At 39.3% G+C, this 27,600-nt stretch overlaps 1 protein-coding gene across 1 annotated transcript in view; it reads right to left on the reverse strand.

The window, feature by feature from the left end:
- epha6 (eph receptor A6) overlaps positions 1-27,600 on the reverse strand; it is a 174,746-nt gene that overhangs the window by 5,094 nt on the left and 142,052 nt on the right. The window contains exons 8-14 of the mRNA XM_005451964.4: positions 27,254-27,362; positions 15,459-15,529; positions 12,380-12,505; positions 11,561-11,746; positions 5,287-5,348; positions 4,713-4,922; positions 1,885-2,034 (exon numbers count right to left, since the gene is read on the reverse strand). Of these exons, the coding sequence (XP_005452021.1) occupies positions 1,885-2,034; positions 4,713-4,922; positions 5,287-5,348; positions 11,561-11,746; positions 12,380-12,505; positions 15,459-15,529; positions 27,254-27,362 (914 nt within the window). The remainder of the gene's footprint in view (positions 1-1,884; positions 2,035-4,712; positions 4,923-5,286; positions 5,349-11,560; positions 11,747-12,379; positions 12,506-15,458; positions 15,530-27,253; positions 27,363-27,600) is intronic.

The following is a 27,600-nucleotide window of genomic DNA, read 5'->3' on the forward strand; positions in this document are numbered from 1 at the left end:
AAACCTTCAGTGTGATCTCTGTTTTGTTTCTTTTCACATACTGGTTTAGAGTTTTGTTATGTTATTATTGTATTTATGCCACATTATCAGTCACTTTTCACTTGTTCTTCACATTATCATGAGTTCAGCTGACAGCGTGTGTTAACATCCATACGTTATCTCCTCAGATCCCCTGAAGGAAAGCGGCGTATCTACAAGTATCTTTGTAGCGAGCAGTGGTAAGTGGCTGACCAGGATGAGACAGTCTTTGGCAGATTTTTGTGGCTTGGCTGGCCTTTTGACTTAGAAAGCACTTCTAAGCAATTCCCAAACAGCACAAATCCTCCCCAAACCTGAGGACCTTAGTGAATGTGTGTGCCGGGTCGTCTGTGTATGTATGTGTGTGAGTCTGTCTGTAAAGGGTTGAGGGGATTACAGTCGAGCTTTCACACTCAGCGGAGAGAGGGATGGATATGCTTCCACCAAGGTCCCTCCAATCCCTGACCACAGCCCAGGGATCAGCGGGTTGCTCAGCTGCACTGAATCCACAGCTATAAACTCTCCCTTGATTGGCCCGCAGTCCTCTGAACCTCTGACCTTTACTGCTCTTTCCATTCCCTCTTACTCATCTTTTTTATCCTTTGGGTGGATATCACCAGTATCTTTGTTCCTAACCTCGATTCTCTCAGAGGTAGGTTTTTGATGTGAGCAAATAGTCATAGAGCAGGTGAAAGGGCATCGACTTTAAGAGATATAATGGAAAACAAACTTAGAATTTACACAGTGAAGCAGGAACGGAGGATCTGAAAAGTCAATATTATTGTGGATTGAGGTTAAAGGAGAGGTTTGTGAGAGAAAAACGTCTCATCAATATGACTCTGAGCAGAACACATGAAGGAAAAGGTGATTCAAAAGCAAATAGTACACAGCAATCACATTCTACAGGTGTTTTATATGCTCAACATACTGCATTGATGAGAACTGTGATATTTAAAAATGAAAGCAATTACCTGGATGATTTTTCAATAAAACAGGTGGTGGTATTGCATGTTAACACTGGTGCCCACCAGCCATACAACAGAATAAAGACGAAGATGGCAGCAAGGTATCCTCTAGCTGCTACCACAGTGTGTTGCTACTATTGCTGTGCAAAATCATGTTAGAGACAAAACAAGACCAACGTTTGGCTTCTTGCCACTCACAACAGGTTATCCATTCAGTCAGTAGCTGTTGGTCCCACATGGACACATTTTAATGGCGCATCCAACTTATGAGCTATGTCAACAAATGACTACTGTATGTACCAACAATTAAAATCAATAAATCAAGCAGTATTTCCAGATTTTCTTTTTAATTTAACTGAAAGCTATAAAAAACATTACTTTATATGAATCCTCATGGTGTACACAGTGATGTCTGCTCCAAAAGCAAACAACAGCAATCTCAACTACACAGGAACAAAAAACATTACAAAACGAAACAAAACCCTACTTAAAACTGTCTGGCCTCTCCACTCCTCACAAAATATAATTTTTAAGAGTAGAGATATCTTTATTCCGCAAGTAGCCTCCAGCTACAATTCCAGTGTAGGTAACCATGACCTGTAATACCACATGCTGTAATAGGTGTTACACGTTCTCTTGGTATACCTCGTGTAAAATATGCTTATCTTTTACAGATGTGAAGTTAATTTTACAGGATAAAGAGCAAAAAAAAAAATAATGAAATGCCAAAGTAATAGACTGAATGTGCCACTTATTTGCTTCACAGCGCCAAAATCCGATTTCAGAAAATCTTACATCAAGTGTCTTGAAGTACATTTTATTAAAACGCAAGCTCTATATTTTTGTCATGAAGTCTTGCTAGTTTTAATAGTTTTTCTCCTCATATGACAAGAATACTCACATCCTGATTGGACATCTCCCAGTATGGTCGTTCTCCATAAGACATCACTTCCCACATGACAATGCCGTAGCTCCATGCATCACTGGCCGAAGAGAATTTCCTGTATGAGATGGCCTCAGGAGCTGTCCATCGAATTGGGATCTTACCACCCTGCTCATGAAAAATAAAAGGCAAAACAAAGCCACACATGAATAATGCAAGCACACATATGAGCAAAATGCCAGCATATAGTAAATGCATTCCTCAAGTTTATTAAAGTCCCCAAAGTCACATCCACTGTTGAAACCATTCAGTTCAGACCTTAAATACTTGGACAGTCACTAAACTTTAGTTATAATGGGTAAAACAGGCTGTACCTTCCACTAAGGTTTTCTACTGGGTTTGATGCAACTTGGACTCCTTGTACAAATATAAAGTGAGATGTACTTTACTGTAGCATCCAGTACAGCTGTTCTCTCTGTTTCGCACCCTTTTTGTGAGATATGCTGTGTTCCTTTCATCTCGAAAGTCTGATGTCAGAGTAAAAGAGCAACGTCACATTTTTCCACTAGTAATAACAGAAACGGGCAGCGTTCTGCAAGGTGGAGCCGTTCAGCCGGTAGTATAAAGGTTTGAGGTTGGTAATATCTGAGGTACAATGCCATACCTCTTTTATGTGCTTAAAAACGCCACAGCAGGACGTTCACAGGTAGAGCCTGGTCGTTGCTTTGTGTATGGCTTATGTAGTAATTCACAAATGCACAGCGGTGACAGTACCGATTACAAATACTACAGTTTTACTGCTGTTTACATGTGCTGCTGTCTTTTGGATTGCAAACTCAGGGTCGGTTTGGGTGCTCTGACTTTCCAAGGTGGTGTTTATTTAAATTTAATAAGTGAATAATTATCAATTGCACTGCCTAATTAATAAATTAGGGAGTGCATGGCATATCGTGCCTAAGTGCCAGGTCCTCTTGTATTATTTGCAGTAAAGGTTTCAGTGCTTCTAGTTTTTGTTTTGGGTGTTTTTTTCTTAGTGTTCATTGTTATTCTTCCATTTATGACCTTTTGCAGTTTTGGGATCTTGTCTTTTGTCTGGTTGTTCTTTTTGCCCTCACTGACTGCCTCCAAGTGTACGACCATTGCCTGTTTTCAGATTAAAGATCTGGATTTTTTAACTCTGCACATTTTTGCATTCGAGTCATAATTTCAAACTGAATGTGCTTAATGTGCAATTGTCCAAATAGGTATGGTAAATATGCCTGGACTCTCTCACATCCTGTATGATATAACAACAAAAAGTAGTCTTCAATAATGCTGCTGTCACTGTGCTAAACATTCTGGTTTTTTTGCCTCTTTTCTCCCCTTTCTCCTTTCAGCTCACCTCACCTTTCACTTCCCTTTTGTGGATTTCAACCACAGTGTTGTGAGGCAGAAAGTTCAACTTGGAGCCGTAAACACAGCATTTCCCTCACACAAAAACCTCAATACAAACCAGGAAATGGAGGTCACTGTGGGCTCAGACAGATTTAGCACATGAGCATTGAAAGTTTGACTTTAGCAATTTAAGGCTAGTCCATCTTTTGCTTGCCTCGGCTGGTAAAGCAGGAAAATCTAAATTAAATCAGCCTAATCTAGTTGGAGTAATGCATCGGGTTTCTTATATAGATAGCATCAGCATACACGGTAAATAGAACCGCTCAATTGAAAATTCAAAACTGTTAGTGTCATATTTCATTTTTGATTTTCATTTTTCTTTTCCACACTGATCTTTGGGGATTTGTTTGAGTGAAACAATGATAAGCAGCAACAGGTGCTAAAAGAAAAAAGATCCACAAGACTCTCGTCTCCTCGCTTCATTATTGATGTGTTTTTGAAAACAAGCTTTCTGGAGATGCAAAGTTTTCAGAGTACGTGTAGAAGCTACTTTGGAAATCCGATTTTTTTTTTTTTGATACTTGATACTTTTTTTTAAGTACAACCTAACAGCTAGGGAACAGCTGCTAGGTTGGACTTTGCTTTTGTGCCTTTTGCGGTTTAAAACTTTCAGTCTCTGTTTCTAATGAGATTCGCTACCAAAGCCAGATTTACACCAGCTGGTTGTGAATAACACTGGAGTGAGGAAAAACTTTTATCATGGCTATTACTGTGCTGCTGTAGCTATTGTGGAGGCTCAGATCTCCTCACTAACTTGTGATTACCTTTCCTCACTATCCCCTGTGTTTCCTTTGTCTCTCCTTGTGTTTTCAGTGTCTCTGTTTTATTTTGGTAATCACTTTCTATGTGCCTCTTTGGTTTTGTTTCCTTTGTTTTCCCGCCTCTATGATTGTCTGCTTTGCACTTATTGTCCACCCGTGCCTGATCCCTATTCGCTCCTCATGTGTATATACAGTATTGTTCTGCATCTCCCTTGTTAGTCGTCAGTCTGTCTGTTCTGCAATCGATTACATTTCCTGCTTACTTTCTTTGCCTGCTCATCTCTTCATGTTTCAGTGATATCCCCTCTGAATTTGCTCTTTGTTTTTCATCCTTTGTTTAGACTTCTCTTGGCTTTACCTGTCAATATTTCACATCTAGCAATTTTCGAGGCGATAAAATGCAACGATGGAGAAACAACTTAAAAAAACAGAAGCTTTTTACATATTACGGGTTTAGTTTCCTAGAATAGTTCAACATTAAAATCCCAGGAAAATAATGGATCGATGCAACCTCAGTGCAGGCCCTAACAGTAACATTTTTCCCAGTTGTGACACAGAACAAAATGATTTCAGCTTTGTGAAAAGCTGTAATAAATTAGCAGCAGCTGCTTGGTTTATGAGGGCTGAGTTATTGGAGGGTGTCAGGTGTACCGTTGTGGTGTAAGCTGCCTCCGGGTCGTCCTCCAAGACTCGGGACAAGCCGAAGTCTGACACTTTACACACCAGATTGCTGTTGACCAGAATGTTTCGAGCTGCTAGGTCTCGGTGAACGTAGCCCATATCTGACAGATACTTCATGCCCGAAGCGATGCCACGCAGCATGCCAACCAACTGGATGACGGTGAAGTGACCATCATGTTGCTAACGGGAAGAATAGGAAATTGAGGAAAGTATGGGGTCAGAGAAAGAGAAGGCAGAGGCAGCCAGACAGAAAAAGGAGGGTAAGGATGGATAAAGAGAGCAAGACAAAAAAAATGTACTGACAGAAAAGAAGAAGAAACTAGTTTGTTCAGAATTAAGCTGAGCAGCAAACTGAGAGGAGAGTAAATACAGTAAATACATTACATAATTCATATAAGTGATGAGTCACAAATGTTACTAGAAGTGATCTTCCAAGCCTTAAGTGCAAAGGCATGCAGAGGCAGTAGAAAATATGTACAGCAGAGATTTTGAGACTATCTGAGGAAATAATCATGCCTGAATTCTGCAACACTCCGACACTTACTCTCAAAAATGAGTCCAGTGATCCATTTTCCATGTACTCCACCACAATCATAACAGGCCTGCCTGCAAAAACACACAAAGACAGCACATACACCGTGTTTATTTCAGATTATTTCCTTGGCATTATGGCCCGTTTACAGTGTAGGGTGGAGGATAAGACGGAAGGAGCTTGGCAGAAATGGAATGAGACTCACAATGTACGTGGTCCAAAGCACATACTGTTTATAAAAGCTGGATCTAGCCACTGAAATGTCACCAGTTGGCCTCTTAAGTCTTGTTCTGAACCCTAACTTCAGCATTTTGACTGTCCCTATCTTGTTAAGAAGCTGGATGTCAGAGAAGTGAAGTAAAGGAGTCCTGCCTGAGAAACTGAGTATGCTGCATGCTCCTACCATAGCTACTTGGTATTCATAAAGTAGACACGGCCTAAAAGCAAGCTTTATCATCTCTTTTTCTTTGCAGTAGATACTAATTGTATATTCAGTCTGTAGTATTAATGCAGTTTGCATGTTTTCGAAATAAAATTTGATTATTTTTGGTTCTGAAACAACCAAGTAAACTCGGCCAGACTGTAAAGCAGACTTCAAAGTGAAGCGTGCATTAAACATACAATGAGAATGATCTTTTATTTATCGAGAAGACAGCTAGTACTCTAAAGCAGTTAAAGAATTTGATTAAACAGATTCATTATGAATTTTCTGCTAAAAGAAGAATATTGCATGCTATCTCTCATGCCATCCTACATGATCCACTGATCATCTAAAACATTATAATTGAATTAATGTAGAAAACGCATTATGCTCTTATAAAGAGCGGCTGACAAAATTACAAAGCATTTCAATTATTTTATTTTTAGTTATTATTTCAGGAAATCCAGGAGGAAAAGCGACTTAAAAAACAACCTCATAGAACATGAGCAGTTTATTGATGCATCAAGTCAAGCTGCTCAATTGATAAAACCTCTCCGTTTTAAAATACCCAGCCGGTCAGTTGGGACCCATATTCAGTATTCAGTCCATGTATGACACGAAACATTAGTTAGAAAAAATGTAAGCCCAGTTTCTTTTCCGTTTTTGTTTCCCCACCGAGGATCCCTACAGAGTTACTGATTGACTGGTTTACAGCTAGAAACCAACTGTCTAAGGCCTGTTTTCTGGTGAGCTGTAAACCCTCCTGAACTGCTGGGAAGAGAAAGACAAGTATTTGATTGGTGAAGAGACACTGTGTTATTACACTTTCAGTTCATGTAATTTTTAAAACTCACACAGGAATATGGAAATGACATGACGGAAGATGGAATATTTTACAGACATTTATAAAATGGGGTCTCTCACCACAGCTTCAGGTGAGTATTTGCCGTTTCATAATTCAACAGACAACTGTCGTCTTACTTTTAATTTCGATCCAATATTCCTAGTTTTCCACAATTTTTTCTGTTTCAAGGATATTTATAGATCATTTTTTACGAGAAGGGAGACAGCAACATATGAACAAACCACAAGGTTTGGACACTTCTGATATATGCATATAATATTTGAAATGCTTATAAAATGATGCACATTGTCATGTATTAACTGATGAATAATAGTGCTGTTTTGAAGCTGAAGGACAAACCTAAAACTTCAGTTTTGGGGTCAGTGTTTTAGCTCAGTAGAGACAGTAAGTCGATTAGGTTGACACAATAATGTGACTTAAACCTATTTAAATGTCAAGTCTAATTCGAATTTAAATGACTTCTCATTTACAAGTTGGACAATAATTTGGACAATATAGCAGCGTGTTTACAGGCACTGACATAATTGAGTTTTTGTGCATCTGGATAGTGCAACTCCAGGATTTTGACAGAAAAAAAGCTAAATTGTTAAAAAAAAAAAAGACAGGCAGCATAAGGAAGTCTGCCAGCTTTGCGCTATAATCTCAATGACAATATTTGTTATTGTTTGAGTGACTACAACATATTATTAGTAAGGCATACTGAGCCAAGACACGTTTCTTGTATTGTATCATGTGCAGCTGCTGAAACTGAAAAGTTTAGAGGAGTAATTAGACCATCATTCCTTCAAATGAAAAAATCATTCAGTCAAAACAGAAAGTTTTCACAGGACTCTGCAGTCCTTTGAAAAAACTAGTCCGCATGATTCAATAGCTTGTAATAATTTTCTTTATTGCTTTAACAGTCTCTCACATCATTGTGGAGGAATTTTGGCCTGGCCCACTCTTTTTTTTACAAAACTGAGTCAGTTCACTGCGGTTTGCAAACATGAATTCATGGATAGCTCTTTTAAGGTTTCCCCTTAGCACCTCAGTTAAGTTGAGTCCTGGACTTTGACTTGGCAACAACTTGATTCTTTTCTTTTTCGGCCATTATGTTGTAGATTTTCTCATGTACTTGCGATCATTATCCTGTTGCATGACACAATTTCAGTCAATCTTTAGCAGTCGGGCATATGGTACATATGAGTCTCGGTTGCTTTGGTTGAAGAGTTCATGATCAACTCATTGACTGCAAGAGGCCAAGGTCATGTGGCTCCAAAACCAGTCCAAACCATCACTCCTCCACTACTGTGCTTGACAGTTGGTATAAGGTATTCATGCTGATGTGCTCTGTTTGACTTTGGCTAAAGTGGATGGTGTGCATTATGGCCAAACATCTCCACTTTGCTCTAGTCGAGCTAAAAGATACTGTTCCAGCAGTGGTTTGCTCAGATGCAGCTTTGTAAGCTTCAACTATGCATGTTTTCTTTTGCGAGCTTCTCAACTTTTAATCTTTTTCTTATTGAACTATCATGAACTTTAACATTTAAAATGCTAACTCAGGCCCGCAGATTCTGAGATGTAGCTCTTGAGTTTTTTGAAGTTTGTCTGAGCATTGCATGATCCGACCTTGGGGTAATCTCTCAAGGACTGGGAAGATGCTGTTGTATTAATGTGCACCTGAATGCTCCAGACCAGCAAACTGCCCAAACATCTGCTTTTATAGATCTAGTCAAATTTGATGATAGTCAATATTTGATTAGCAGTATCTGGCTACTACTTATCTACTTATCCTCCTAATTCCCACGGGAGCTGTAAGGGTGTACTTAGTTTTCCACAGGAATGCATAGACTCCTGTGGACAGGTTCTTGACGTGACTGTAAAGGTAAATTGTTTTTGCACTTTTTACAAAAGAAAGGGTTAAAGATGCTAAATGAGAGGTTGATTTGGTGAATGAATGCTAGGTTAAGTTTTCTAACAGCTTTGAACAGCTTAAAGCAACATTACATGGGACTCATGTAATGGATGGACACAGATGGAAGTATTGTAATAGATATTGCCCCCCCCCCTCTCCATAATTTCATGCATTCTTATCATTGTTATGTTATGCATTCAGTTCTTTATTACTATTTCTGACACATACTGTGCTCACTGGCAATCCAGCTAGAATATTCTGGTCAATGATGATTCCCACGGGTGGCGCTCACGCAGGCACTGAATCGGGCAGCTTTGGGGTCCTATGTGTTCTACTGCACAGATAGCCTGCAGAGTGCAGCTATGCTGAACTGAAGTGCTTGTGTTTTGTATAGTCTGGTAGTCTCCAGGTGCTACAATACTATTTGGATGAGCATGCGAGTGTGCAGAATATTGTAAGATGAACATTGGTAGGAAAATACTGAGTAAATGAGTACTTTGTTAACACAGGTTCAGTAGTTATGTGAAAAGTTGTCCTGTGTGTTCTACTGCACAGATAGCCTGCAGAGTGCAGCTACGCTGAACTGAAGTGCCTGTGTTTTGTATTTGCAGTTGCGAATGAGCAAGTAAAGAGAACGATTCTGAACTCATGCACGCCTGGAAGTGTCATTTGTCCAAGTGTGTAACAACTTTTCCAAAAGAAGTATGCAAAACTGTCTGAAGTACAAGATAATTATAAAAATAACAGATGGTGCGAGTTATGGTCACTTGAGCACCAACATTTCATTGTTCCTATGGATTACTAATGAAGCATCTTCCACTTTGGTTGAAACAGAAATTGTAAAGCGCCGCAGGCTTAAAACATTTCTGTTAAACAGAATGTGCTTGGAGCATTTCCACTGGAAAGACCGAGCACCTGTTGTCAATGGCGTTGAGTGATGAAATAATCTCTGAAAGTCTACTGTGGTATTCAAATGGGCAAGCCAAACAACTTAAAATAAACACACATTCAGGGATAATATGTGTTCAGCTTCATAATGTATAATCCAGTCACAAAAATGGACGACACGGTGTGTATATATATACATGCATATGGCTAGATAAATAAAGCCTTGTTCTTTGCTGAACTCTATCACTTGCCTGAGACCAAATGAGCACATGTTTTTGTTTAAATCTGTAAAAGCCTATCACTTTTAAATATCATCCCTCCTTACACAAATCCAGCAGGGATAGACAAGAAATTATTTGATCAAGCTTGGCTTTCCTGAGCTAATTAGCAAGGTCTGGAAACAATATATAGTTATGCAGTGCAGCGCCTGAACAAAAACAAACGCACCTGCTTGCCAGAATCTAATGTGTCACCTGTTATTTCAGAGCAGGTATAGCAGTCAGTCACAGCACAATACTCTCCATAATTAGTCTCCGAAGAACAACAACAGATGGAAGGAGTGAAAGATGGAGAGAGTGAGAGAAAAGACAAAGACAGACAGGTGAACACAGATAGGATACATATAGCCTCTACATACAGTCTGATGCCCCACTGCAAACGCAAATGACTTTTAATATGTATAGGGTGCTGTATGCATATGTTCACTTTTGAATTGGCAGTCATGGAAACAGGTTAATTCATATATAAGATATATACTTATATATCAAATTTAAAAGTTGACATTATTTAAAACCTTAAGAACATATGAAAAAACGTACAAAGGGACCAGATGCAATATTATGACTAGAGAGTGATCTCAATGGCTTTGAAAGAGGTGCTATTGATAAAAGATGTCTATTCAGCGCAGGCAGCCACAGTTGTTGACCTCTGATGTGATAAAAGTCCTTCTCAGTCACAGTCACTAAAATTTGTTTTTAGAGTCTTACCGCACAAGTCAGCTCTGTGCTGTTGGGAGGACTTTTTTCCACTCACTCGCTTTAGAGATGTTAGTGCAGAAAAACACTTAAATACGTCGCTGCAAAAACCAGCCATCATTGCCTTAAATGTAATAATGACAGTATTGGCTTAGAAAAAAACAAACAAAAAACCCTTATCGCCTGGGTTTTTATCACTTGGGGGTCAGAGCTGAGGAGTGTCCTCTATTTGCATTCACAGAGGGGTTGAAAGTCTTCAGGGGACACATTTATATTCACAGCGATGTCTCAGTTTATACACCCCCTGTAAAAACAACCATATGTTGCACAGGGTGAGCCCCGTAAAACAGAGCTCGTTAACAAGTCCACACTCAAACACTCACGCACACAAGACACGAGTTTTGTAGATAAAATGTGTTTCTGCACAAAAACAGGAGACTTACACAGCCATGTAGCCCCAGCCACTTGCAAACAAAATGCACACATATACACAAATTTACACAATAAGTAAGCAGAAATAGCGACATTGAGCCACATATATACAGAGCAAAGTCATTTCACATGGTGACTAATTACTCAGTATGAAAAAATAGTCTGCTCCAGCCTTAAAGATCTTTTTAGAGCAACCATAAAAAAAACAAACAAACAAAGAAAAAAAACAACCAAAAGCCCAAAGGTGGAACTTTATCCATCAGACTGTGAAGACGAAGCATCGAGATGGATAATGAGGTAGCACTTCAAATGCTCTTGTTCCTGCATTTAAGCTTGCTTTATAAGCAAAATGCTTAATGTTAATTCAGGACTTAGCTCAGACTATAACAGACAGCGAAACTGTTGGGGGAGGTCTTCTTTCTTTTTGATAAAAATATAGCAACAGAGTTTCAAATGTTTATATGACGCAATGTTCTTTTCTTTAATTCTACATGGAAAAATGCCAAACTCATTAGGCTAGAATGTGCAGAAGAAGCAGTAGACTGGGTTTGAGTTTGTGTGTTGGCAGTGAATACAGCAAAGCAGCAGCAGTATGGGGGAGCGAACCGAGTTATGAAGAAAAGATTTATCTCGTAGCTTAAAAATACAGTTTTTCATCAGCGGCATCAGTTGTGTACAGGCTCCTCCATAAATCACTGCCACCTATGTTTCAGACTATATTAGAAGAACGTACTGAAGAGGTGACACTGCATGTACATTGGAACGATTTGAATTCGCCTCAAGTAAGGAAACTCTCTCACAATCCTCCTTACTTTTTGTGACCACGCCCTCCAGCCTGATGATGTTAGGGTGGTCAAACTGGCCCATGATAGATGCCTCACGCAGGAAGTCCCGCCTCTGGCGCTCCACATAGCCTCCCTTTAGTGTCTTTATCGCCACGGCAATCTCCTTCTTCCCTGGTGTTCTCAGACGACCGCTGCACACTTCTCCAAATTCACCTGGAGAACACACACAGACACGGAGCTCAACAAACTCACTTCCTTCTTCACTTCCTGACTACTTGCCTAAGCCTAACCTTAAATCAAGTCTACCCAGATTTAATGATTTATGCAATGCAGACTTACTTTTTTTAATGCCACATGAGTATATAAATACGCACAGACACACACATAAACACCATACGATGTATATCAGCAAGCGTCGCGGCATCAGCAGGTAATGCAGCATACCACCTGGGGGCAGTGTTGGAGTTCTCATTTAAACTCCAGCCTTATTAGCTTTTCTCTGATTAGGTTAACTTCATAACATTCTCTCTTTCACCTTCTAAAAAAAAGCCTCAAGTCTATTCTTACATTTCCTTTTGTTCTCTAAACCTGTTAAAGTTTTAATATTCCAACAGCGTGTGTCAAGAAAATGACAGGGAGAAGCTGGCAGATGAAAAAGGCATCCTCTTTAGTGTATACAAAGGAGAAAGAGAGAGGCGTTTAGAGTGGTAAAAACAGATAATCTCATATGCACATTTAAAACTGTTGTTATCCAAAACAACATGAAATGATACTCTTGTGATCACAGGAGAACATTGTGTCAGTGAGCAAGCGTATAAGAGTGTGTGCACGTCTGCGTGAGCATACCGGCTCCGATCACCCTCTCAATGCGGATCCTGGAGGGGTCGATCTCCTTGGTGAATTCGTGGACAGCCTGTGTGGGATCTTCGTATGTATCAGGATCCACGTAAGTCTTTATTCCTGGGAAAGGGACTGTGGACAAACACGGCGAATAATCAATACGGCAAAGTGGCGTACATGGAGTTTTTTTTAATGGAGTTTACTGACGGTACTGCTGCAACTTCATTATGCATGCTTCAAATACTACACAATCAGTGGTACTTGTACCCCACAAGGTAGTTTTATATTCACTGAGGGAATGTGGAAAGGATGAAAATAAACACACTCATGGGATTACTGATCTTTAGTTAAGTAGAATAGTTATACATACACCTGCAAACATACACGCACATACATACATATATGTATATATACATATATACATCCGTACATACATATTTCCACATACACGCTTACATCTATATACATACACATATATGCCATCTAACTAGCAGGTGCATTGAGAGGTGCAGTGTGATCAGTGATATTGCACATTGTGGGGGGGGGGGGAGGTGATATTGCACATTGAGGGGGGGAGGGTGTTGGCAGTGCAGTTATCCTCCAATCAGGGTGGAGGCAGGGCATGTTTGACAGCCTGTGGGTAAAAACTTCTGTTGAGTCTGTTTGTCTTCGACCTGATGGACCTGTAGCGTTTACCAGAGGGAAGGGGGGAAAAAAGTGAGTGTCCAGGGTGCGAGGGGTCTTTGATGATGATGCTGGCTTTCTGCTGAAGTCTGCCAGTATAGATGTCTCTGAGGGGGGTTAGTGAAGTGCCGATTGCCCGCTCTGCTGCCCTCACCACCCGCTGCAGTTTCCTCTTGTCCTCCGCGGTGCAGCAGTTGAACCAGAGTGTGCAGCAGTAAGTCAGAAGGCTCTCAATGGTGGAGCGGTAGAAGTTTACTAGCAGTCTTTGGGGTAATTGGGCCTGACGTAGTTTCCTGAGGAAGTACAGCCTTTGTTGTGCTTTCCCTACCTGGTGGGAGATGTTTGTGGACCAGGTAAGGTCGGCCGAGATGTGGACTCCGAGGAACTTAAAGCTTTCTACCCTTTCTACCTCCTCCCCATCAATGTAGAGGGTAGAGTGCTCAGATCGCTTTGTTCTTCTGAAGTCGATTACCATCTCCTTGGTCTTGGCTGTGTTCAGATGCAAGTTGTTGTCATCACACCATTGCTTCAGATGCTGAACCTCCTCTCTGTAGGCTGAATCATCGTTGTTGTCGATCAGTCCTATGACAGTGGTGTCATCAGCAAATTTTATAGTGGTGTTACTGGTGTGGATTGGTGAACAGTCATGGGTGAAAAGTGAGTATAAGAGGGGACTGAGGACACACCCCTGTGGGACACCCACATTCAGAATGAGGGTGGAGGAGGTGTGCTCTCCCATTCTTACGAGTGTGGCAATAACCAACCGCTATAGTAAGCTGACTGCACAGGACCCAACATCCTTGTGTTATCACAGAAAGCATGAAAAACAGTTTGCAAACACACAGATACGCTAAAGAGAAAATGAAAGAAATTATTGAAATATCCAGCTGCCGACAAAAACATAGTAAAAAAGCAAGACAAACCCACATTCACACAGGCTACATATCTTAGATAAATCGACAGGAGAAAGCTCTAAATTGTTTTTATTTTTTATATTATTCCATCAGCACTGGATCACAGGACGTTATATAAACAAATTCAACTCTCTCGAGACAAATGGCTTCAAACACATCCTCCCACTTCCATTTATTACGAGCTGTGAGACAACGAGCACAAATCTTTAGCTAAATCCCCACAGGGTAGCACACTGAGCACTGAACCATCCTGTTAACCGCGGCAAGCTTTTAGCCATTATTTAAAGCGACCCTTCACCCTGCCGAAGTGTCCTTGAGCAAGTCAGTGAGTCTTTAACAAGCTGCTGCTGGTCTGGCGCTGACCCTCGCCTCCCAGCGGAGAGGTCCCAGACAAAAGCTGTGCTTCTCCTTCAGGGATCGATAGAGTATCACAAAACAAAAAAACAACAACGAGTTGTCTCAGAGGCACGAATCGACACAAGCAAAATGCCAAGGACCCGGTTCCCTTTTCACAGCTTCTGCTCAGCATCTCACACTGTGCCGCTGAAACAGGACACAGGAGATATGCACTGTATTTCACAGCCGATTGTAGCTCTGTGGCCTCGATCCAACCGTCCTCTTTGAACAGTCCTCATTTCTCTTTGTCTTCTCTTCTCTTTCTGTACCTTTCAACCCTCATCTTCATTTGAATCTCCCTTTTTTTGTTTATCCTCTAGCAAATTTCCCTCACCTTGTCACCATCGTCTTCATTTTACTGCTCAACTCCCTTTCAAATATCTCTCTCTCCCTCCAGTTTTCACTTCACAGCTCTCAATTCAATTTGTGATTTTCATGTCAGGAATGAAAAGTTGGGCATAAAAGATATAAAGCAACAGAAAAGTACTGGAGTGCAAAAGCTGACAGCTCAGAGATGCAGTTGTCATGTGTAACCAGATTAAGAAAAAAATAATAAGAAATTATAAAAAAGCTCATGTAAAGCTCATGCTCATATTAAGTGAAATTTAAGTGGACATAAGAAGGAAGACAAAAGATGAAGGAAAGAAGAAGAAACAGACAGATGAAGTAGCAGGCTAGTGGCTCTATTAAATAAATACACGTGACAATAGCGGGGAGGCATTTTTGTATTCTGTAAAAGCTCATGGTGAAGTCGGTGCAAAATTCAATATGCAAAGGAACAAGAACAAATGGGAAATGATCCATACAGAAGTACATGGTGCATGTTGAATGCAAAGTGAAGAGAGGTGGCTGTTAGCTCCCTACTATGGCTCTCAGACTCACTTCAGATTTATTCCCTGTTTACTGGCACCATGTTAAATTAAACATGTCACTTTCTAGACAAATATTTGGTCATTCAGACACAAGTAGTGGTAAAACAAGCTTCAAAAAGAGTTTGTAACTTACTTAGACCTTACTTAGCAGATATTGCAAAGTCAGGTAATTGCCATAGAAAACAAAGGAAAAGGAGAGAGGCAGCTTGATTGATTTACCGTGTCCATTCTGATAATTCGCCCTTCTTTTATCCTCCGAGGTCATCTTGGCCTTGAAGTACCACTGACATCTGGAAAACACAGAGAATGACTGATTGAGTAAAAACTTTATCAGATGAGCAATAATGTGACTTTTATTGAGATAGTGGGGGGTATTGGGACTAAATACAGAGACATCTGAGGCATGTCATTAAATACATCCTGAATTGAACCCTATGGGTGTTTTTTGTACATGCAGTTTTCATGTTCTGGTGATCATTGAAATGAAAGTTTAAAAAAACCCTGGATAAATACCCAGAATGCATTTCAAGATGGCTGCAGAGTGCTTTGTAAATACACTAGTCAGTGGAACTACTGGTGACCATCTCTCACTCCCATGTTATCACATACCAATGGAATATTTACATTGTAATGCTTGAGTACCTCTTTGCCTTAATTTTCTCTTAAGTCTGAAACAGGCGATGAAATCACGGACAAAAGTGCTGGTCTCATTCCTATTGGTTGACGTGTAACCCTGATAACCAGTGACCCGTAACCATGGTAACCACAGAGAGAAGTTTGCATTTTAAACGTGCCTTACTCGTGAAAGCTCGTTTGTGAACCCAAACCGTGATTTGGGCTTAACGCGTTAACCAATCGTGTGATTTAAATCCCTTGCATACCCCTTGCATTAAATTACATATAATCAGATGGGGTTCCTGACAAATTTTGACTGGACAACAGGTAGAAAACCACAAAAGTGTGGATTTGTGTTTTGTGTTACTTTTTTGATAAAACCATTAAAATGCTTCTCTGAGCATGATAAAGGATCATGCTACTCTAACACAATTACTTTTCATTTGTTTAAGAAAGGGATGCTTGCTTCTTTCAGCGGTTACATAATCTTGCTCTAACCAATTCTCATGTCTTTAGGCTACTCCCAAAATAGATTGTGGTATTGTTATCATTTTATAGTGCTCTCTGGATCATGCTGAATTACACATCCCCATCTACTTCTCACAATCACCATCAAGTTATGTGCTGCACAATCTGGCCCTTATTCACAGTTACCGGTAAGCGTCTGCAAAAACAGCTTGATATAAACAACACAAGTCACGGAGCTCCGTGCGTAATGTTGGTGTTTTGAGTTCTTATGTGCAACTTTTTCAAGCAGCAAAAAGCAACAACAAAAAAATTCCCAAACAATTACTGACAACTTAAAATGATTGTTCCTGTCTCATCTTTTTTTACATACTCAAACATATGCGCAGGTTGAAAGATGATCAGTTTTAGACTCTCTCCTCAACATTTTCTGTTTAAAAACACTGCAGTGAGCGGGGTCAAACACCAGCACAATGAGGCAAAATTCTAGCTTATACAGCTAACAACTAAAATAACCCCACAGCACCAGATTGTTTCATCATTGCAGCTTATCATTTGAAATAAATGTTCAGAGACATACGTAGTCTGGCTCTGAGTTAGGTTAGATTGTCTGCTGATAAAATAAAGACGGAGGTGGTTTCATCTCATTCTGGGGATTGGCTCTGCAGCTAAAAAATATAATGTGAGAGACACACACGCAATTCACAATTTGTGAGAAAATGGAAAGAAAAGTGACATCTGGTTCAGTGAGAACTACACGCGATGACTCTTAACCGAAAGAAACAAAGAAAATTAAAAGTTTTCTCTACATTCTACTGTTGGAAATAAAAAACTACGTAAAATCTCTCGTCCTCCTGTGTGTGTGAGTGTGTTTGTGGGAGAGTTTATCTGGGCACTGACAGACTGAGAGACAGCCAACAACAGATAAAGAGCTGCTGCCAAGAAAGTCTGAAAAGCTGAGAGATTAGATGACAGCATCTGCAAAAGACCACAGAAGACTTTATCCAAATAGATACTTGGATGTTACTCTGAAATCAAAAATCCAAAAAAACCACAAAGGAACTTTTTCTGAGTTATATTTATGGCAAAGTGCTGAATATGGACAGGTCTGAAAAAATTGCATGGTATTGAGGTACTGAGTGTGAAATGATGAATTGGCAACAAAGGTTTGCTATAAAGTTATGCTTGAGAGAAAATAGTTTTGTAGTGCACTGAAAGATGGCTGCTGAGGGAGTTATGTCTTTGGCTTGCCAGTAAAATAATGTAATGCATGAAAATGTCATTGAGGGTTAGAGTTAGTTCTGTAAGACTTTGCAAAAATAACATGATTTTTAATAATTTCTGCCTCTTTACACCACCAAAGCAGATTCTAAATCATACAATCAAGAGATGATTGCAGGGCAGACTTTCAGGGGGGTTAATAAAACAACTGCATTAACTGTTTAGGAAATAATTTTAATATGCAGCCCTCAATTATTAGTAGCTCAGTTTGATGGCTAGATGAAGCCCATTTACTTATATTTCATGGCAGATAAAAGATCTGAAGTTACTCCAAGTGCTGAACAATCAGGAACTTTCTCAGAAAGAATGCACTGAAAACCAAATGCCCTGAAAAACCACATAAGATGACTAGTCCACAGTCAAGAGGCACCTTCATGAATGGAAATACAGAGGGTTTAGAACAAGATACAAAGAACTGGTTACACTCAAGATTAGATCAAAACATCAATGCTATGGCATGGGCATGTCCATGGCTACCAGTGTAACCAGGCCCCTAGTGGTTACTGATAATTTGAGTGCTTATAGAAATAGCAGGATGAATTCTGAAGGGTACAGGGCTATACTCTCTGCTCAGATTCAACTAACGGCAGATCCAACTGGTTGGACAGGATTTCACAGTGGAGGCATTGCATGGAGGAGAACACGTTCAACGGGCAAGTCAGTCACTTCATCCCAGTCAAACAGTGAATCCTTTTGAATTACTCGAGACAAAGCTGAAGGGAGAGAGACCTACAAACAAGCAGCAACTGAAGCTGGCTGCAGTAAAGCATTAAAACAGCCATTAAAACAGCATCCAAACTGTTAAAGTACTGACTTTTTAACAATTAAATAGTTACATAAAACTATCTATAAAGTTATAATTTAAAAATATCCGAGGGAGAATATAATGATTTTGGTAAAGTCATCCCTTTTCTGAAGCACCTTATGCCGAAGCACCGTCGGCCATTAAAACGGCTCACTGTTATTTAAAAACGGAGTAATGGATTCATTTAAACATGGCACTGCTACCCGTGAAGCACGTGGTTGCGTGAGAGGTGGAGGTGGCACAGTGTGAGAGGAGCAGTGAGGTAAAAAATAGTTATATAAAAAATTAAAAGGTGCTTGGAGTTCTCTCAGAGGATGTATCGCTGATGAATTTTAAAACACATCTTGCAGTAGAGGGCTTAATTAATGGCCATGTGCATGAGGGGCTCTTGGTCCCGCTGGTGTATCCCCTAATAAATTTTCTCATATTTCATCATTTATTAGAATATAGAACTCTATTGCCTGTTTCTTACAGTCACGCAGCATGCAAGAAGAGTAAAAGTGACAAAACTAGAGTCTCATGCTTATTAAAAGGTTGCTGTTTATTCAAATGTTTTATTTATTACCAAAGAGCATGTTCGAAAGGCTGAATTTGTTTATTTTTTATATTTCCCTGTATATTTTTGAAATGAAGAAAATGATTAATGAGCTTCATCAGGCTTTTGTTACAAAGACATTTGCTAGTTAGATCAGTTCATTGTTGGGTTTGGTCTTTTCAAAGGATTTGCTAACAATAAGAAAAATCTACAAATCTAAAAGGCTACTGTGAAAGCTCCTCTTCCACCAAGGCCTTATTTTTTGCCTTTTTCTTTGTTTCTTTTTAATACTAATCCAAATCACCATCAAAATGCAACTTTCATCCTTTTTTTTCTTCCAGTAAATTTATCCTGGTAGCTTTTGCAAAATCTCGCTGAAAAGCAAACAAAGAGACAAACAGTGCTGCAAAAATACCTCTGCGGAGCGAGGCAGAAAATTCACCACAGCTATCCTTTAAATGAGAAGCAACAAAGTAGAAGAGCAGAGCCCAGAGGCTTGACCCAAACCCCCAACAGAGACAGAACAGAAGCAGGAACAGAGAGCTCTCACAGTCACACTGTCACTTCGGAGGAGAGTCCTCGCTTGACTGTCACTGCCGTAGACTTGTCTGCCTCTCTCAGCCCTGCGCCTCCACACCACTGTGGTCCAGGAGGGAGATGCTATCTCCCTCCTGGAGATGGAGTTGGTGGTGGTGAGTGACAGAGGTCTGCAGCTTGTCCCAATTCCAGCAGGACATGATGGAACTGCATGTTTTTGTTTTTTTTCTGCTGCTCTGGGACTTGTTTGAGCTTAAATATACACAACACAACTAAAATCACATGCTAATATTAACATAACAATAATAAACAGATTACAGTGCAAGTTCATAAGCTGGCTTTCCTTCAAGTTTGTGTACTACTCTTATTATTATGCGGTATAGTCATTACTTCCCCATTACGCCCAAGACAACAAAAGGCGGCAAAAATCTTAATATACCAAAGAGTTTGATAAATAAGTCATAGAAAGACAGTAATTAGAAACAGCTGCAACCATTTAGTTCCACACAGACATCTAGGGAGAGATGGAAGGAGTACTGGGTAATTTTCCCTGAGTAAAAATGCACTGAAATAAAAGCAAAGAATTTAAAATATAGGCCTGTGTTGAGTAAAGGCTACTATATTTAATATATCTTTACATATTCTAGCCTTCCAAGGTGAGCCACATTGAATATTTATGCCCCAGTCCTCAACAGTATACTATATTTCTTGTCTAAATTAACTAGTGATAAATTACGAATATACAATACTTCCTGACTACTTAAATTCATCAGGAATGAGAACAAAGCAAATCCTGCTTTTGGGAATTTTAAGTGACACAGATCAAATAAACAAACACTTATATATAATAATAAATAATAAAAAGAATTGCCAAAAATACCGAGGTGAAACTCAGGGGAAAAAAAAATTAGTTATCGCTAGAAATTTGCGAAAGTCTATTAAGGCTGTAAAAAATGACTCTAACATTTAAACCTACAACATTAAATCAGATGAACTTCTTTAAAAGATCACCTCTAATGATTTTTTTTACTGTCTCTACAGCTTTATGAACCTTTAATCCTCTTTTGGCTCATTTGTTTGACTTTAAATGCCACATATATACTATCATTGTTGTCCTGATAAATCCTTAAGAATAACATTCATATTGAATGATTCTACAGCACAAGATTTTTGCAAACTACCAATACATTTTTGCAGGGGCCAGTAAAAGCTACAAAATAAATTAATAACTAAATAAATAAAAATAATATCTGATATCTTTCAACTGACCAGAAACATTATATACAGTATATGGTAGCTGTCTTTGATGTTTTCACGAGATTTTATGCTACACAAAAACAAAAAAACTAAGTACACTCCACGATTCAATAGCTTGTAGAACCAACAACCTTTAGCAGGAATAACTTATATAAGGGTTTTGTGTATGATTTTATCAGTCTCACACATCATTGTGGTGGAATTTTGACCCACTCTTATTTAGTTGCATCAGTTCATTGAGGTTTGTGGGCCCATTTGTGGATGCACAGCGCCACCACAGCATTTCAACTTTGCAACACTGTAAATCTGTTGTAGATTTACTTTAACTGTTGAAGAGATTATGTCACATTTGGCTCTAGAATATTTGGTACAGAGAGAAAGTTCATGGTTGACTGCAAGGTGCTCATATACTGTGGCTGCAAAACAAGCCCAAATCATCACCTCTCCAGTGCCGTGCTTAATAACTGGTATGAAATATTTGTCCTTACATGATGTGTTTCCACCAATTGTGGCACTGGATGGCAGACATCTCCACTTTGGTGTCATCTGTACAAATAACATTTTTTCACTTTTGTTCTACTTGTTCAGATGCAACTTTGTAAACCTAAGCTGCAGTGCCACCAACACTCTGTTTAAAGAAAATATGCTTTCTCCTAGCAACACTTCCAAACAAGTCAAACTTATTCAGTCTTTTTCTAATTGTACTGTCATAAATTTCTGCAATCTGACAGATGTAGCTCTTAGCTTTTTTTGCAGTTACTTTAAGCATTACATGGTCTGATCTGACCTTGGGTTGAATGTGCTGAGATGTCAACTCTTGGGAAGACTGTGGCATTGTGTTACTACACACCTGAATGCTCCAGACCTGCAAACTGTCAAATTGACTGCTTTTACAGAGGTGGTCACACTTACTCCTACACTTGCTCCTATCCTGTATTACTGTATGTATATACAGCCATGTGAAATACAAATGAAGTTCACACTGCTACATATTGAACTGAGGAAACATCATGAACAAAAAAAACTTTATTCGGCTAGCAGACAGGAGCTGCAGTCAGATATTCTATAGGCCTATGTTGCTTCCACGTGACACCTATTTGTAGCAGATAGACATGATAAATTGTTCAAATCAGATTATTGATTATTGCAGTTTTAAGAATCGGGAGAAGTTGATGTCTTCTTCATGGCTGTCTTTTTTTTTCTCCACAGCTTCAGCTGGATCAGCAGCCACATGAATTATGCAGGAGACTTCAATTTTTTTTTTTAAATAATACATTTTCTCTGTCTCAAATGTGATGTGAGGCAGAGGTGCTGCCTCAGTAACTATTCTAATCAACAAAAACAACCTCCCCAGAATGACAGAGAGGCCAGGCTAACTGAAAGGATAATGCAGGCTGTGACTGAATAAGTTTGGGGTGAAAATGCAGACAGTGCAGTAGAGGAGAAAGTGTTGGCGCTTGCTCCCGCAAGTGTGTGTGGGTTCATGTGATCACATATGAGCCTTCTTCTCTTTGAAGACTTAACATAATCCGGGTTGCCAGATTAGAGCAGGTGTCAGAGGGCTGTGAGCCACAGGTTGCCAGACTGGGCTTCGGCTAAGTGAAGTCTGTGGGATCCTGGACACTGATAGACAGACCAGATAACATGGCGGGTAACAGTGGCAGAGAGGACAAGAAGGGGATTTGGAAAGCTACTGTTGACCTCTGCTGATGAGGTCAAGCTGTTCATTAAAGAAATGGTGGCATGTGCCTTTATCAGTCTTTTCCAGTCCTGTCCTCTGATCCCCTTTATCCGCCTATCCTTCTGTCTCACCGGCTTTCATGTTGTAAGGAGGCCACACACACACACACACACAATAACGGCTATCACACACAAAGACCTTGGCTTCTTCCACTGTTCTCTGCCCTGTCGAACATTGTTAGAGTACATATTCACACACGCATATTCAAAAGCACTTTACCCACCCACACACCTCAGTAAAACAACCTTGCTCAGAGCCCTAATCAAAGCATCAGTGTAATTCAAACCACTCCTCTCTTACCCTAACATCCCTCACAGTCACCTCACCGCAGTGCACCCCTCTGCTGCAGAGGCTACAAAGGGTACAAAAGGAAGGATGGATTAAAGGAAATATGAAGAAAATGATTAAAAAACATTGCAGCGATGTAGTGCAAAACTCTTCAGGTAGGCTACATCTGTGTAATCATGACACCTTCATTCTCATAGAAGCTCCCACTCTTCAAATCTAGCATAAGCAGAAAGCAAACATAGATGTAAATTTAGGAAGCTTTTAGGCCAGCCAGGTGTTAAACACTCATCATACAGCAAGTCCTCTACAACCTTACATCTATGAGAGGCGTATGACTGAAAGCTCCCATCTTTTCCAGGCAGCTCAAGTACTTTTGGAGCTTTTTTGAAACTGAAAGAGAGTGAAAGTTCCTCCTACACAGGGCAGCGGGACGCAGATATGATAGCTTGTGATGGAGTCAAAAAACACTCCAACTGCTGTTGTGACTGCTATTAGACAAATTCAGGTAAAAAAAGGTCTTCTTGTACTACAATTCAAAAAGTTTAAAGGGTTTGCTTTAACTCTTGCACCTAGTTTGTGCATGCCATCTTAAATAAAGTATCCTCCTACAAACAGAGATCACAACTACCAAAATACAAAATATGCTTTAAATGTCAGCTGTTAAACTTGGACTTTGTGGACTTTTGCATTTAAATGAAACCAACAATAAAGGTATTCACTGCACATCTAACATAAAAAACTGAAAATATAAACTAATATCTATGAAGTTCATGGTTGCAGTCCTCTGGCAACCAGGATGAAGAGTTCAAGTACAAGTTGCAGTCTCTAAAAGTTCCAATAATTTTTCCCAGTCAAAATGAATTTGAAGCACAGCGGAAACATGTCCATGTCTTGGATCTGAATTAAAGCTTTCTGATGAAACTATGAGTGTAAGAGATTAAGAAATGCATTAGGAAATATCAGGTCAAAGGAGCAGGTTTAGATAATAAAAACGTCCCGGGTCCACACATTCCATCCAGACGCTTTAAAGGCATTTAAAGCATGTGCTTCTAAAGCCGGGTAGAAGCTAAGGACAATAGTGTTAAGGAAACTAAAAACACCACCTGCATGTTAAATCAGCTCACATTGACTTCTGAGTCAGTGCTGAGTGAATTAAGCAATTATGGTGTGTGTTTTGTTTTGTCTTTGCACTTTGTTAAATCTTCATAAACATTACTATTGGGTCCCGAGGGGTTACTTAAGCTCAAACATAAAGGCCCTGCACACCACCGCTATACCCACACGTGTTTTTCATTTGGATCATTAAAAGATTGTTTTGTTGCACACAAACCAGGGAGAAGTGTGTATAAAAGTGTGAGGCTGCGCTCTGTTCCCATGTCTGTCTTACACTTCTTTATTTATGACGGCAAGCACTGGGCAAAAAAATAAATAAATCACTTAGATATCCGGAGACCAATATCGCTAGGTATCTAATTCATTGTCAGCCCCATTAAAAGGAATTGTGGGAAATCTTTGATGAAAATCATTAACTTGGAGTATTTTGATTGAGCTCGTGTCCAAAGACATCAAACACAACAGACATTTTTGTCCACTGAAACCAAATCCCATCCAGCATTCCTATTGTCAAATGCCTTCTTGGTGGGACACCAGTCAGCTGCAGTAATGTTAGGGGTATATTGTAGTGTACATTTACACTACATATGCTCAGGGTGTTATGGCTCATACCCTCCGCACACCAGATCTCTGCTGATCTAGAAAGCTAAGTACGCGTGGCTCATGTTATATTACTTGAATGGAAAAGTGCCCATTAATACCAGTCCCTGTAGGCTTGGGGTGCTTTGGCTCAGGAGCGTCTGAGTTGTGAACCACAGCCCACCAAGCCGGTTGGTTGTCTACAAATGGAAATGTTGGTGGTTCGATCCTCGGGTCCTCCCAGTTTATGTAATGAAGGATTGTTGGCCAAGATATTGCGTCCACTCTGTGTCTGTCATAGTAGGGAAGTGCTTAAGGCATTGAATACAGCACTTGTAAATGAGGCTTTTAGTTAGAAGTACTTTGTGTATTCAGCTAGAGTAGAAAGGTGTTATATAAAAAGTATCAGTCTACTTAAGAGAAAACAGTCTAATGGATCTTTACATATTAAAAACTGTGCAATTGTGTGAAAGATAATCAGTTTATCAGGCAATTGGTGACGAATACAAAAAAAACAAGGTGCAAAAGATGAGATTTGCAGCCTGAGAAGCATTGTACTTCCCTTTATACCTGTATTTTTTCATTTGTTATTTCTGGGATTTTTCACGTAGATAACCCACTGCAACACTATCAATGTCTCTCTGCAGAGATATTCTGATGATGTGTGTTGTTCGCTATATTTTAAATGATATCTCATCTTCCTCCCTCTATGGCAGTCCGCCTTTTACTCCAATTCAGTCTGACTGTAAACACTTTTGATTTCCAATCTGATCGGACAGCGTGTCTCAAAAATTCAATCTGGGAGCCTATATCACTGCTACCAGCAAATGTGACTGAGAAAATCTTCAGCATCTTTATAACTAAAATACAAAAAATACAATTTTTAAACAGTTATTTTGCTGTCAAGGTGTCAGAATGTTAATAATGCACTCTTGCTTATCTTGCTTCATTTCCACCTCTTATTTTAGACAAAACAGGTCATCGCTGTTGTAGATGTTTTAAATCCAAATTCAAATTTTGGTATTTGTCTTTAGAACTCTGTGGGTGTAGTAAATTATCCAGACTCTGTGTGTTACCAAAGATTATTTCTTAGAGAAATATTAGCTGTCTTGATCTGTTATTTATTTGATTTAATTAATTTGTATCAATGGAGATCAATCCATTGTTTTACTACCAGGAGCTATTATATTGTTGTCATTTACATGTGAATGGAACCACAGGTTTGTATTGTTTGATTACTCAAAAGATGCAAAACTCCTTTTTAAAAATGGTCTCCATAAATGTTGGCGAGATCAACATCAATATTAAATGGATGTGTGTTAGTTGCAAACAGAAGATATATTTGTGATGTTAAATATTTCACTTTTTGTGAGCAATTCTATTTATTTTTTTGATCAGTATCTTCACAGTGAAACTGAAAATTATTTAGCTTCTAGATCTAGCTTTCCACACTTCAGAAATAGTCTTGAAAGTGTTGTTGATGCAGAGTTACACACCTGTGCATCTGCCCACATACTATACTTGAATGTGTATCTTTAACGTTAGGGCAGACAACTGATTTACCTTTTTTCCTTCTTCCTTTGCATGTGTCTGTCTGTGTATCTGTTTCCTCTAATATATTTGGTGCTTTGACTGAATTATTAGTGTACCTAATGTAATGTGATACACTGGCAAAACTGATTAGAAATTTAGTTTGTTCAAAAACTCATGATTATCAATTTAATACAAAATTGAAACTGAAAATTGCTTAATTATTTAAATCACTATAAAAGCAAAGGCTTCTACACAAATTCACACTTTTGTTCTTAAAATAAGTGCACACAAACGATATATAACCCTATAATTCGTTGATATGTCTTTCCCTTCTCTTGGTTTTAGTGGTATTCTGTGTCTAAAGGTAATTGCTGAAGCAAATGTAGTGAAAGGCGGTGCCAATGCCCTGCGGAAATATTGAGCACATACATTACTGTAAGGAATTTTGAAGCTTACAGTTATACTTAAATGGATCATTACAGTCATACTTAAATGAATCATTACAGTCATACTTAAATGGATCAGAGACGTCCCTAACAGTATTAACTGCACTTGTACTTTTCCTGTCATGACAAGCCAAATTGTCTGCTGTTAAAGACGCCTGGTTACCTTTCGACATACTTCACTAACGGTAACAAGTGAAGTATTCCTCCTCCTTAACTATTTGTAGGCTGAATCCTGCAGCCTGAAGCCTGAGATGACATTTTGTAAATGTTCAGATCACTGAGGGCTGAATATATGAAATATGTGAAATTGTTTTTGCACGTTTGTCACACTTAAATGTTTCAAATCATTAAACACATTTTAATATTAGACAAACAGAACTGGTCCTAGCACAGAACCCTGCGGAACTCCATAATTAACCTTAGTGTGTGAAGAGGACTCTCTGTTTGCATGAACAAATTGGAGTCTATTAAATATATATGACAGATAAATAGGGCACAAACCATGACTTTGGTCAGCACACTTATCAAAACTTCCCACTTGCCACCGTGGACATTGTGGCTGCAAAACTTTACACGAACGTCTTTTGGGGCTTCTACACTGCACTGATATCTGCACAGTGAAACCAAATACTCTAACCAATAGGAAGAATGAATTCTGGGATTACCATATCTACCTTTGAAGCACAGACAACACCAGCCAACTGACTTTTAAAGTGTTATTTCCACTTAATACACAGACAAGAGTGGATGTCAGTTGAAACTAACCATGCAGTGAAATATTCACTCTGAATAAAACCAGGATAAGTATATCCATCTTACCTTCCAGTGATGAGGAGGAAGAGAGTGAGGATGACAAGAAGTGTAAAGCCACCAACCGCTGCTGTGACGATCACTAACACCTGGCCTTGATCAGAAGCCATGTTGGAGGCTGAAGGTAAAAGAAATAGCAGGAAAGAAAATGAGATGAGAAGGAAAATATGTGCTGGGCAGAGACATTATGTGGGGAAAAGTAAAATAACATCATCATGTTAGGAACATGGAAAGGGGAGTAAAAGCGCTTAAAAAAGATAAAAACAAACATGGACAAATAAGAGGGAAGTGAGAGGACTTCAGCAAAACAATCATTCAACATCATCTTCATTATTTCTTATCATCAGTGTAGTATG

Source organism: Oreochromis niloticus, linkage group LG16 (genome assembly GCF_001858045.2).
Source record: "Oreochromis niloticus isolate F11D_XX linkage group LG16, O_niloticus_UMD_NMBU, whole genome shotgun sequence".
In the NCBI taxonomy this organism is placed as follows: Eukaryota; Metazoa; Chordata; class Actinopteri; order Cichliformes; family Cichlidae; genus Oreochromis; species Oreochromis niloticus.